At 38.1% G+C, this 13352-nt stretch overlaps 1 protein-coding gene across 1 annotated transcript in view; it reads right to left on the bottom strand.

Moving 5' to 3' along the window:
* The window catches only part of HACD2 (3-hydroxyacyl-CoA dehydratase 2), a 112534-nt gene that overhangs the window by 76672 nt on the left and 22510 nt on the right, over nt 1-13352 (bottom strand). The window contains exon 3 of the mRNA XM_041772601.1: nt 4932-4950. Within this exon, the coding sequence (XP_041628535.1) occupies nt 4932-4950 (19 nt within the window). The remainder of the gene's footprint in view (nt 1-4931; nt 4951-13352) is intronic.

Here is a 13352-nt window from a genome sequence, read left to right as displayed (position 1 = left end):
AAGGTGGTCAAAAGATGCAAACTTCCAGTTAGAAGATTAGTAAGTCTTGGGAATGTAATGTTCAGCATGGTAACTATAGTTAATATTATATTATTATATCTGAAAGTCATTAAGAGAGTCATCTTAAAAGCTCTCATCACAAGAAAAAAAAAACTACGTGAGGTGATGGACAGTTAACTAAACTTATTGTGGTCATCACCCTGCAGTGTATACATGTATCAAATCATTATGTTGTACACCTGAAACAAATACAGTGTTAGATGTCAATTATATCTTATTTGAAAAAAATACATCCCCAATACAGGTTTAAAATCACTCCCCCAACTCTAAAAAAGAACTAGAACCTGTCTACATTACCAATGAAACAACCTACTTTGAAATAATTGGGGCATAGGAACCCTTATGCACAGACAGAGGCGTGACTTCTCAGATACAAGCCCCTTATACAGAATTTTAGTCTATTGTTTCTGGAAGCTTTTTTTGCCAACTTGCATTGTCACAACTATGAGCTAGAAGCAACTCAAACTCCATATTAAGAATAAATGGTCCTGAAGCACTCACACAGAAATTAAAACTTAAGAAAACTAAGAATATGGAAAAGTTATACTTACATACATATAAATATTAAACATTACATTAGGGACAAAAACTTTTAACATTCTGTTATGTTGCTTTAGTTAATAATCACAGCTCCCACTTTGGGGGGCAGTTTTCAGCATTACCATGTTTTAGGCACGCTGATGAACAACCCAAATCTGACTGAGGTCTGGACTTTTCATCAACAGTAGGTAAATTAAAACCTTCTCAAGGCCCTAAAACAAATTTTAAAAGGCCAAATTCTTATAGTGAAAGGTTCCACAAAGCCACAGGAATAAACTTAAGTTATATGAATAAAAAAATAAGGCACTGTCTTTAGACTAATGCTAGAAACAGCCTATTTATTCTTAATTTATTTTTCAAAAGAACTGAAAACATTTTGAAACAAGTTTTGGAAAATGTCAGTAGAATTTGGTAAGATTAGGACCAAATGTTCACTGAGCTCCCACTAGGTGCCCTGCATTGTTAGATGCTGGGTTATGGGCATCAGTAAGAAACAGTTCTCATCTCTCAAAAAATTCAGTGCTGTTGATTGGGGATACAGGTACGGTGATAGATCATAATATATAGCAGAAAGTATAACAACAGTGAGGTGCAGGATATTCCAGAAAAGTGAGGAACAGTACCCAATTTAGCTAGTGCGTGGTAGGAAAGTTTACTGGACGAAGAATGGTAAAGCGTTGCCAGCCCAAAGGGTACGTTGCTCATTCCAGACAGAGAGCAAAGATTGGCACAGACAAGAGGCAGGAAGTAGCACAGCAGAGACTCACAAAAAGGTCAGAATGCCTGAAGCATGGAGTGACAGGCAGGGCATCAGTAAGGCTGGGGAGGCAGGCAGGGTCCAGAGCATGGAGAAGCTGAAACCAGGGAAGGGCTGTAAGTAGGGAAGTGACAAGCTTTGAATTATCCTTTAACTAAATCCCTCAAGGGCTACGTGAAGCATGGACTTAGATTCCCAACTCTTGGTTCTAGGTCTTATTAACTGTGAACTTTGGCAAGATATAAAACTTTCCAAGGGGGGCGCCTGGGTGGCTCAGTGGGTTAAGCATCTGACACTTCAGCTCAGGTCCTGATCTCAGGCTCCTGGGATGGAGCTCAGCAGGCAGTCTGCTTCTCTCTCTCCTACTGTCCCTTCCCCATCTTGTGCACATGCTTGTACTCTGATAAATAAAATCTTTAAAAAAAAAAACAAAAAAAACCCTTCTAAACTTCAGTCTTGTCACCCTTAAAATGGGAAATAAATGAGATAATGAATGTAAAGCACTGGAACATAGTAAATGCTCAGTAAAAGATAGTCGTATTATTACTATTAATATTATAAACCTAGAAGTTCAGGGAGATCCATAAGGGAGTCTAGATGAGGTATACTGAGCCCCTGAATAGTGATGAAAAAAACCAAAACAATCTGAAAAATATGCAGGAAACAAAAATGATAAAATCTGATGACCACTTGGCTATGGGAATGTGGGTAAGGGGGAAGGAGGAACAATCAGTGAGCTCTAGGTCTAGGTTAGGTAACTAAAGGGCTGGTGGTTTGGTGGTGCCCCTGATGAAAAGTATAGGAAGCAGAAACAGCCTGGAAATCTGCCTCAGATTGAGGAGAAGGTGTCTATTCAGAAGCAGAGAGCCAGCAGGTAAAGGAATGACCTGGAGTCTGGGGTGCATGGGTGGCTTGGAGTTAAAAAGTTGGTGTCACAAGTATCTCACAGCATGAGAAAGAAAGAGATTATCGACAGAGGGCACATTCAGTCAGAAGAGCAAAGAGTTAGGTCAGACTCTCGGAATACCCACAATGAAAAGCCAAGGAGAAAAACAAAAGGCCCCAAGGAAAGACAAGAAACACAAGACAGGAAGAGCCAGAATGGCTCACTATAACGGAAACTAAAGGAACGGGATCTTGTGAAGGGAGTCATCAGTGGTGCCCCATGTGGTCGAAAAGTCCAGTAAATTCCAAACATGTCCTCAGAATTTAGCAGAAACTTGCTGATTTTAGACCAAAGGGCAATTTTACTAGGACAAGGAGATCCAACTGCTGGGTTAAGGTATTAATGGGAATGACAAAGTGGAAAAGAGTCCACCGCAAATCTGATAAAAGGGACAGAAGAATGAAGTAGTGGTAAGAGAGGAATGTAGGGTCAAAGGTTAGATTAAAAATTGTTTTTAGGGGGATCCCTGGGTGGCTCAGCGGTTTGGCGCCTGCCTTTGGTTCAGGGCATGATCCTGGAGTCCCGGGATCGAGTCCCATGTTGGGTTCCCGGCATGGAGCCTGCTTCTCCCTCCTCCTGTGTCTCTGCCTCTCTCTCTCTCTCTCTATGTCTATCATAAATAAATGAATAAATAAATCTTAAAAAAATAAATAAAAATAAAAATTGTTTTTAGGATGGCGTATCCTGAGCATTTTGGGAGAAGAAGGTGGATGACAAAGAGTGAAGTCACAGGAGACAGAATCACTGACACAGCAAGGTCCTTGAGGAACTAAGATGAAATTTTAGGTTTCTATTAAGTGTCAGGTACCATGCTAGGCCCTGGGACACCTGTCCACAAACTATCCAAGTGGATTATGACAGGAACACCAGTCTGTGGAGTGCACCCCTCCAGAGAAGCTCAGAAGGGTTTCCCACCTTACTGCAGGTTTCCCAAACCCAAGCTGTGGCTGCTCACCTTCCTACTCTCACTGTCCAACCCAGTGTCCAGCACCCGCTTGCCAGGCATTCATATGAATGAATACATATACTGGTCAGAAACTTTATTTCTAGGGACAGAAATTGTACAAAGATGTATGAAAATACATTCTAAGATAAAGGGAATTGGGGCATTAAAATACAATGAAATATTAATTAAAATGTAGCACGCATGCTCAGAAAACATGCATCCTACGGCAGCTGAAGGTTAAGAGAATGGGGAGAATGGGGCACATGTTCAATCACGTGGAAAAGGCCTGAAGTGGTTCCAGAACTCTGTTCAGCCAAATTGTATCTCCTAATCTGCAAGCTTATGCTTAAAATTCTTTTAACCATCTAAGAAGGGACAAAAGTTTCCATCTCAAAATTGTAGATAAAGGATTAAAAAGGAAATGTGTGTGAAATTATATATCAGCTAAAACCTAGTTACTGGTATGTGACATAGCCCAGGTCCCATAACCTCTGGAAAGGCAGCCCATGGGGCAGATGAAACCCCAAGCCCTTTTCAAATCTCTTGCTCAATGGTTCTAAAGCACCTCTTCTTAACATTTTGAGGATCACATACTCCTGTGGGCATCTAATGGAAGTTATGATTTCTACCCAGCTGCCCCTAAAATAAGTACAAACACATGCATACAAAATTATACAAATCATGAGAAATCCTTGATTGTAGACCTCTTTCCTAGCAGGAAATTAGCTGAGGTGCAGCCGTTTACAACGAAGATGCTTTCTTCCTAAAGTTAATGGAGCCAGGTATCAGAGTGACCCTGCAAAACCTTCAGGGGATAGCTTGTTGCATGTCCACCTGTGTGTCCTTCTGAACTAAGTCTCCTCATCTCTTAACTCCACAGTGCCTAGAACATATTACGCACCCAGTTAAGTTGTGAATTAAGTTGATAGGACCAAAATGGTTTGGATGCACGGTTCTGGAGTTTTCAGACTTTTGGTGCTTCCCGAGGTCAAGTGAAAATCCTTCTTTTCAGAGACAAGTCCAGACACATGGCAACCACCATGGGCTTACTCTGTATAGAATCTGTCCACTTTCCAGAATTGATTTCTATTTAATTAGAAGGGTCTAACCCACCTCAGACAAGAAACTATATTGCAGTTCTAGAGCAGAATTTGATGACCTGCCCCTTCCCCTCAAAAGAAACACACTGAATCTGCTTTTAGTAGAAATCCCTTACATTTATATATGTCTTTATACTTAAATTCTTCCAATCCCTCTCACCTAAATTCAGTATTCATCTGGGAGGTAAGCAATATATGTAGTACTCCATCTTAAACATGGGGAAAGAGCATGTAATATTTAAGTGATCACAGAGAGGGCTTTCTACATAGCCCAGAACCAGGACCCCAAGTCACATTTTAATAAATTTGCTAGTGCTTCTGTCATGCTTATAACAAGGTGAGAGGGGTCTCTTTAAATTGACAGAGTGAAACAGCTGTGACATTTAATAAACTGTTCAGTGATAACATCTAAGTAGTACCTGACATTTTAGAAACCAATAGCCATGCCAATATAAGCAATTTTACATATGACTTAAATAGCTTAGATTTTTTCAGTAGTCATAATCAAATGGACCTATTACTTATGAATTTTTAAAAAAGCACAATTCACTGTACATAGTAGAGGGGAAATTCCATACTTACCTACTGCACAATGTAAAATCTAGAGAAAAAAGGGGAGAAAAAAAGAATTAGTAAAGATCAATAACAATACAGTTTATATAAACTCACCTTTCAGCATTAGACTTGAAAAACCAAACATTCCATTTTTAAACTTGGCTATTTAACAAAATGTACATTCTTGTTTATTTTTGTTTTTAGTTTGTGTATCCATAGAAGGTTTCGTAAGGAGTAAATCTTTTCCAGTAGTCTGCCAAATGTCAAGGATCTCTTTTATAATACATAAACGTGTAAGAGCAATAGGTGTACATCTCCCATGCCCCATATTCTACAGAAGAGAATTGTCACAGACGACAGAACACAGGGTGAGGAGAGCCTTTGTTGGCTCTTCTTACCCACAGGCCATTCAATGCAGACATTCATTCATCCTACAGAGCTCCACAGTCAGACTCTATTTTGTCTCATCTGGTAACCTCATTACAGTTCCCAGTCCAATCTGCTGCCCCAGATCTCTTCATGTTCCAGGCCCATATTGCAAACTGCCTTTGGACATCTCCATCTAGGCGTACCAGCAGCAGCTCACACATGGCATGCCTCTTCAATAAATCCCCCCATCCTTCCCCTTCATACTTGCTATGGCTCTTGATCGTCAGCCTCCCAGTCTCCTAAGTTCAGCTGTTCTTTCCTTCTCCTTACCTACAAGTCCCACTGGTTTCTAAGTCCTGCCAATGTTTCGGGCATCAGTCCTTCCTGTTTTTATTTCCAATGCCTTGGGTGAGATTGCTGTCTTCTTTCCATCTCAGTGGCCATCCAAGTGGTCAATTAGGTTATTCTAAACTGTATTCTAATGCATCTTGTATATGGCATGGCTTTAACCCTGGTGGTGGTTGTGGTAAAGATGTAATCTAAAGAGCTGGGTTCAAGATGGCAGTGTAACAAGATCCTGAACTCACCTCCTCCATAGACACAACAAATCTACAACTCAGTATCGAATAATTCCTTCTAAAGGGCCCTAAAAGCTCAATGAACAGAGCCTCCACAACAAAGGATAAAAGGATAGCAGCAAGATAGGTAAGAGGGGGCAGAAATATAGACTTGCTAGGGAATAAAATAAACCCCAGCTATGGTGGGTCACAATTGGGAGGGACTTCAAAAGTGTGAACTTTTCCCAGAGGATCAAAGGTACCAGTTCCATATCTGGTACCCAAATCCTTAGATCCTGCACAGGATAGACTAGCCCCCAACATACAAGGCTCTGAAAATCAACAAAGATCACCTTTAGGAAGACTAGAAAGCTGCAGGGAATGGAAAATCTGCTCTTAAAGGACCATCACACAGACTCACTCAAACCAGAAACCAGTGCAAAAACATCAATTTGAATAGTACATACACCACAGAAAAAGGAGAATTATTTGCTAATCTTAAAAGCATTTGCCTGAAGAGGAAGGAAACAGCAGGGAGTCTCCCTGGAAACAGAGATTGGTGGGAGCAATTTTTGCGATTCAAGTCTACCTTACTAATCTGGGTGTTGGTGGGCACCATTTTGGAATTCCTCTAACATTCTAGTAACAACGGGTACACCCCACAGAGTACCCTGCCAGAAATACCCTACATCAGCTGTGGATACAACCTGTAGCCCAACCACGTGCCAGTGCAGTCCACCCAATATGCCTCAGCCCCAGGCCCAGCCACTACAGAAGGATGCACATAGCCTACACTGGGGAGACTCCTTGAGGGCCTGGTTCTAGTAACTGGGAGACTGTGTTTCTGGGCCAAATAGTACCATTTCTTGCATTAGGCCACGCATTCAAGACTGGGAGAGGTAGCTGACTTACCTAACATGTAGAAACAAACACAAAGAATTAGGCAAAATGAGGAGACAGAGTAATATATTCCAAACAAAGGAACATGATAAAATCTCAGAAAAAGAACTAAATGAAACACAGATAAGCAATCTACCTGATAAAAAGTTCAAAGAAATTATCATACAGATGCTCAGTGAACTCAGCAGAATAGTTGAACACAGTGAGAACTTAAAGAGATAGAAAATATAAAAAAGTATCAAAGAGAAGTTTGAAAAATATACTAGAAGGGCCAGCAGCAGACTGGATGAAGTAGAAGAATGCACCAGAAAGCTGGAAGACAAAGCAATGGAACTTGCCAGACAGAATAGCAAAATGAAAAATTAAGATGAGTGAAACAGATAAAGAGGATGAAGAGGTTCAAACTTCCAGTTATAAAATAAATTAAGTCATGGAGATGAATAGTCAATACTATTTTAATAATGTTGTATGGTATAATTTATGACAAAGAAGGCAAGAATATACAACGGGGAAAATGTCTCTTCGAAAATGGTGCTGGGAAAACTGGACAGCTACTACAAAAGAACAAAACTGGAACACTTTCTTACACCACACACAAAATAAACTCAAAATGTGTTAAAGACCTGAATGTAAGACCTGAAGCCATAAAACTCCTAGTAGAAAACATAGGCAGTAATCTCTTTGACATTTGTGCTAGAAACATTTTTCTAGATGTGTCTTCTCTGGTAAAGGAAATGAAAGTAAAATTAAACTATTTATTGGGACTCACCAAAATAAAAACTTTTGTCCAGCAAAGGAAACCATCAATAAAACAAAAAGACAACCCACTAAATAGAAGAAGATGTTTGCAAATGATATATACAATTAGGAGTTATAATATATATATAAATATATATGCCAAAATATATGAAGAGTTTATATAACCTAACACCAAAAAACAAATAATCCAATTAAAAAATGGGCAGAGGAAATTAACAGACATTTTTCCGGAGAAGACATACAGATGGCCAACAGACACATAAAAAGATGTTCAATATCACTAATAATCAGGGAAATGCAAATCAAAACCCCAGTGAGGTATCACCTCACACCTGTTAGAATCAAAAGGACAAGAAATAACAAGTGTTGGCAAGGATGTTGAGAAAAAGGAATTCTTGGGCATTTTTGGTGCAAATGCAAACTGGTGCAGCCACTGTGGAACACTGTACGGAGGTTCCTCAAAAAGTTAAAAATAGAACTACTATTAAGATCCAGTAATTCCACTACTGGACATTTACCCAAAGAATATGAAAACATTAATTCGAGAACATATATACACCCCCTGTGTTTTACTGCAGCACATTTGTCTTGGCTATTTAGAATAGCCAAGACACAGAAATAACCTAAGTGTCCACTGACTGACGAATAGATACAGAAAAACATGTTTTATACACACACACACACACACACACACACACACACACACTGGAATATTACCCAGCCATAAAAAAGAATGACATCTTGCCATTTCCAACAGCATGGATGGATCCAGAGAGTATAATGCTAAGTGAAATAAATCAGTCAGAGAAACACAAATATCAATAGTCATACGTGGAATTTAAGAAACATGACAAACAAAGAAAAAAGGGACAAAAACAAAAAACCAGACTCTTAACTATACAGAACAAACTGGTGGTTGCCAGAGGGGAAGGGGTAGGAGAATGGGTATAATAGGTGAAGGGGATTAAGAGTACAATTACACTAAGCACTGAGTGCAGTGAATAAAATTGTTGAAACATTATATTGTGCATGTGAAGCTAACGTAATACTGTTTGTTAATAATACTTAAATAAAGCTACTTTACACATTTGAAAGAAAGAAAGAAAGCAAGCAAGCAAGCTAGCTGAAGTCCAAAGGCATCTCCCTAGTTGGCCAAAAAAAGTTGTATGGATGGTAACCAGACTCACTGAGGTGAGCAGAGCCCTGCATAATATATAGAATTGTTGAATAACTATGTTATGCCTCTGAAATTAATATAACACTGTATATCAGCTATACTTCAACAGTAAAAATTAAAAGAAAAAGGGTGATGTAACTGATGAAATGTTATAAAACTGTGGAAGGTTTGAGGCACAAAGGAATCAAGGGCAGGATGACTAGCAAAGGAGCTGCAGCAGTTATTTAAATGTGGTGTGATAATGGCCTGCACTGTATGAGAGCTGAGAACACAAGAAAGAAAGAATGTAGCTGAAAACCACTCAAAGAACTGTGGGACTTGGTAATGGAAGCAGACAGTAGAAGGAGAAAAAAAATTCCCCAAACTCCAATCTGAATCCAGGAGTTATAATGCATTGGTTTCCAGACAACTTAATTTCAAGGGCTAAGAAAACATTCGCTTTTTTTTTTTTATTTTTTAATTTTTATTTATTTTTTATTTTACGATAGTCACAGAGAGAGAGAGAGAGAGAGAGAGGCAGAGACATAGGCAGAGGGAGAAGCAGGCTCCATGCACCAGGAGCCCGATGTGGGATTCGATCCTGGGTCTCCAGGATCGCGCCCTGGGCCAAAGGCAGGCGCCAAACCACTGCGCCACCCAGGGATCCCAACATTCACATTTTAAAAGGAGAAGGAGTTGATATAGCTGTTTACTTTGTCAAGTGCCCATTTTTAACTAAATATCAAATACTACCACAATCATTTTTTAAAAGATTTGTTTATTTGAGTAAGAGAAAGGGAGAAAGAGGTGGGGGGGAGAGGCACATGGAAAGGGGGAGCAAGAAACCCAAGCAGACTCCCCACTGAGTGTGGAGCCAGACACAGGGCTTGATCCCATGACTCTAAGATCATGACCTGAGCCAAAATCAAGAGTTAGATGATTAACTGACTGAGCCACTCAGGTGTCCCCACAATCATTTTTTAAGGAACAAAAAATTAGGAAGGATATAACCTGAAAACAAACAGTCTTTTGAAAAAAGAGAAGACAGGAAATTAATTAAAATTCTAAGAACAGTTCTGAGAATGTGAATTCAAGAAAAAAATTAGCAGATATGTCTCTATGTTCTGGCACTTTAGCTGGCTACTTCCAAAATATCTTATAATAATTAACACTTTCCCCAGTTTACATAGCACCTCTACAAATGTGGTTTTAAAAAAGAGGAAAAAATTAAGAAAAGTGAAGATACCTTAAGGGACCTTTAAGACAACATCAAATGGAATCATTCACATTATAGAACTTTCAAAAGGAAAAGAGAGAGAGAAAAGCAAGAAAAATATTTGAAGAAATAATAGCTGAAAACTTCCCTAACAAGGGAAGGAATTGAACATCCAAGTCCATGAAGCCCAGAATTTCAGATAAGATGAACCCAAGTGATCTATACCAAGACACACCATAATTAAAACCAGGTCACGTGCTTTAACAAGTTCCAAAAAATGTTCCCAAATGATCTATACCAAGTTCCAAAAAAGTTCCCAAATGATCTATAACAAGTTCCAAAAAAGTTCCCAAATGATCTATACCAAGACACACCATAATTAAAATGGTAAACACATTTTAGGATTTAGAGAGAAATCCTAATGGATTACACCAATGATCTATACCAAGACACACCATAATTAAAATGGTAAATACATTTTAGGATTTAGAGAGAAATCCTAAAAGCAATAAGGAAAAAACAACTTGTTATGTACAAGGTAACTTGAGAAGGCTATATAAGCAGATTTCTCAGTAGAAACTTTATGTATCAGAAGACAGTGGCATGACATATACAAAGTGCTGAAAAAACTTCCAACCCAAATTCTCTGAATGATAGCAAAGTTATCATTCAGAACTGAAGGAGAGATTAAGAACTTTCCATGTAAGCAAAAGCTAAAGGTATTCGTCACCACTAAACCTAAACCAGCCCTACAATCAATGTTAAAGGGACTTTAAGCTAAGTAGTAAGAAAACATAGGAAAGTAAAAATCTCACTGGAAAAGGTAAATATATAACAAATGTAGAGATAAAACACTTATAAAGCAAGCATGAAGGTTAAAAGACAAAAGTAGCAAACTTATCTGAAATTATATTAAAGGAAGCATAAAATAAAAAAGATATAAAAAAGATATAAAATATATCATCAAAAATTAAAAATGTGGGGGTAATAGTAAAAAGGCAAAGCTTTGAATTGTGTTTAAAATTAAGCTGCTATCAAGTCAAATCAGATAGCTATTTACAAAGAATATTTTGTGTGAACCTCACAATAGCCACAAGGAAAAAAACACAGTAAATACAGAAAAGAAAATGAGAAAGAAATTTAAACATAACACTACAGAAAGTCAGCAAACCACTAGGGAGGAGAAAAAGAGAAGAAAGGAACAGGGAGGAACCATAAAAATGCCAGAAAACAATGAACACCAATAAGTATATGCTTATTAAAAATTACTTTAAATGTAAATGGACTAAATTCACCAATCAAAAGATGCAGAGTGACTGGACAAAAAAATGAGACCCATCTATATGCTGCCTTCAAGATTCACTTTAAAGACACACACAGCAGGGATCACTGGGTGGCTCAGAGGTTTAGCACTTGCCTTTGGCCCAGGGCGTGATCTGCCTCTCTCTCTCTGTCTCTCATGAATAAGTAAATAAAATCTTTAAAACAAACAAATAAATAAATAATAAAGACACACACAGAGTGAAAAGGAAGGGTTAGAAAAAGATATTCCATGCAAATGGAAATGAAAAGAAAGCTGAAGTAACTATACTCCCATCAGATAAGATAGACTTTAGGGTATCTGGGTGGCTTGATCAGTTAAACGTCTGCCTTCAGCTCAGGTCATGATCCCAGGATCCTGGGATTGAGCCCTGCGTTGAGGTCTCTGCTTCACTAGGAGCCTGCTTCTCCTTCTCCCTCTCCCTCTGCTGTTTCCCCGACTTGTGCTCTCTCGCTCTCTCTGTCAAATAAATAAATAAAATCTTAAAGAAAAAAAAAAGATAAAACAGACTTTAAAACAAAGACTCTTTTTTTTTAAAGATTTTATTTATTTATTCATGAGAGACACACAGAGAGAGAGAGAGGCAGAGACTACTAGGTGGCTCAGTTGGTTAAGTGTCTGACTTTTTTTTAAGATTTTATTTATTTATTCATGAGAGACAGAGAGAGAGAGAGAGAGGCAGAGACTAACGCAAAGAGAGAAGCAGGCTCCATGCAGGGAACCTGATGTGGGACTTGATCCCAGGACTCTAGGATCACACCCTGGGCTGAAGGCAGACGCTCAATCGCTGAGCCACCCAGGCATCCCAAGTGTCTGACTCTTGATCTCAGCTCAAGAGTTATTCGTTTAAGCCCCACATTGGGCTCCACACTAGGTGTGAGCCTACTTAAAAATAAATAAATAAATAAATAAATAAATAAATAAATAAATAAATAACTATATAAAAGACAAAGAAGGGCATTATATAATAGTACATGGGTCAATGCAGCAAGAAGATATAACATTTATAAATACATATGCACCCAACATAGGAAGACCAAAATATATAAAGCAATAAGTAACAGACCTAAAGGGAGAAAATGAAGGCAATATAATAATGGTAGGAGACTTTAACACTCTACTTTCATCAAGAGATAGATCATCCAGACAAAAAAAATCAATTAAGAAAATACTGGCCTCCAATGACACATTAGGCCTCTTCTCAATTGTACATGGAACATTCTCCAGGACAGATCACATGTTGGACCACAAAGCAAATCTCAATAAATTAAAAGACTGAAATCATATTAAGCATCTTTTCTGACCACAATGGTATGAAACCAGAAATTAATTATGAGAAAAAAAACAGGAAAACCCACAAAAACATGGAGGTTAAACAACATGCTACTGAGGAACCAATGGTACACTGAAGAAACCAAAGGAGAAATCAAAAAGTACCTAGAGACAATTGAGCACAAAAATCCGATACATCAAAATCTATGGGATGCAACAAAAGTGATTCTAAGAGGGAAGTTCATAAAGATACAAGCCTACGTCAATAAACAAAAAAAGAAATCTCAAACATTCTATAACTTTGCACCTAATGGAACTAGAAGAACAAAGGATCAAATTAGTAGAAGAAAGAAAATAATAAAGATCAGAGTAGAAATAAATGAAATAGAGATTTTTTTTTGAAAAGATTTATTCATTTGAGAGAGAGAGAATGAATGGGGAGAGGGTAAGAGGTACAAGCAAAATCCCCACTGATCAGAGAGCCCGATGGGGGGCTCGATCTTATGACCCTGAGATATGACCTGAGGTCAAAGTTAGACACTTACTGGGTTAAGCCACCCAGTGTTCTCTGAAATAGAGATTTAAAATACAATAAAAAAATTCAATGAAAGTAGCAGCTGGTTCTTTGAAATGAGAAAATCAACAATCCTTGGCTAAACCAACCAAGTAAAATAGAACAGAGTATTCATGTACATAAAATCAGAAATGAAAGAAATTACAACTGATACCACAGAAATAAAAGGGATCGTAAGAGACTAGTATGAACAATTATATGGCAAGAAGCTTAACAACCTAGAAGAAATGAATAAATTCCTAGAAACATACAATATTCCAAGAAGGAATCATGAAAAAACTGAAAATGTGAATAGATTGATAATAAGTAAGGAGTCTGAAACAG

This window comes from Vulpes lagopus, chromosome 1 (genome assembly GCF_018345385.1).
Source record: "Vulpes lagopus strain Blue_001 chromosome 1, ASM1834538v1, whole genome shotgun sequence".
NCBI classification, from domain to species: Eukaryota; Metazoa; Chordata; class Mammalia; order Carnivora; family Canidae; genus Vulpes; species Vulpes lagopus.
Note: the sequence above shows the minus strand (reverse complement) of the source record. Positions and strands in the feature narration are given on the sequence as shown.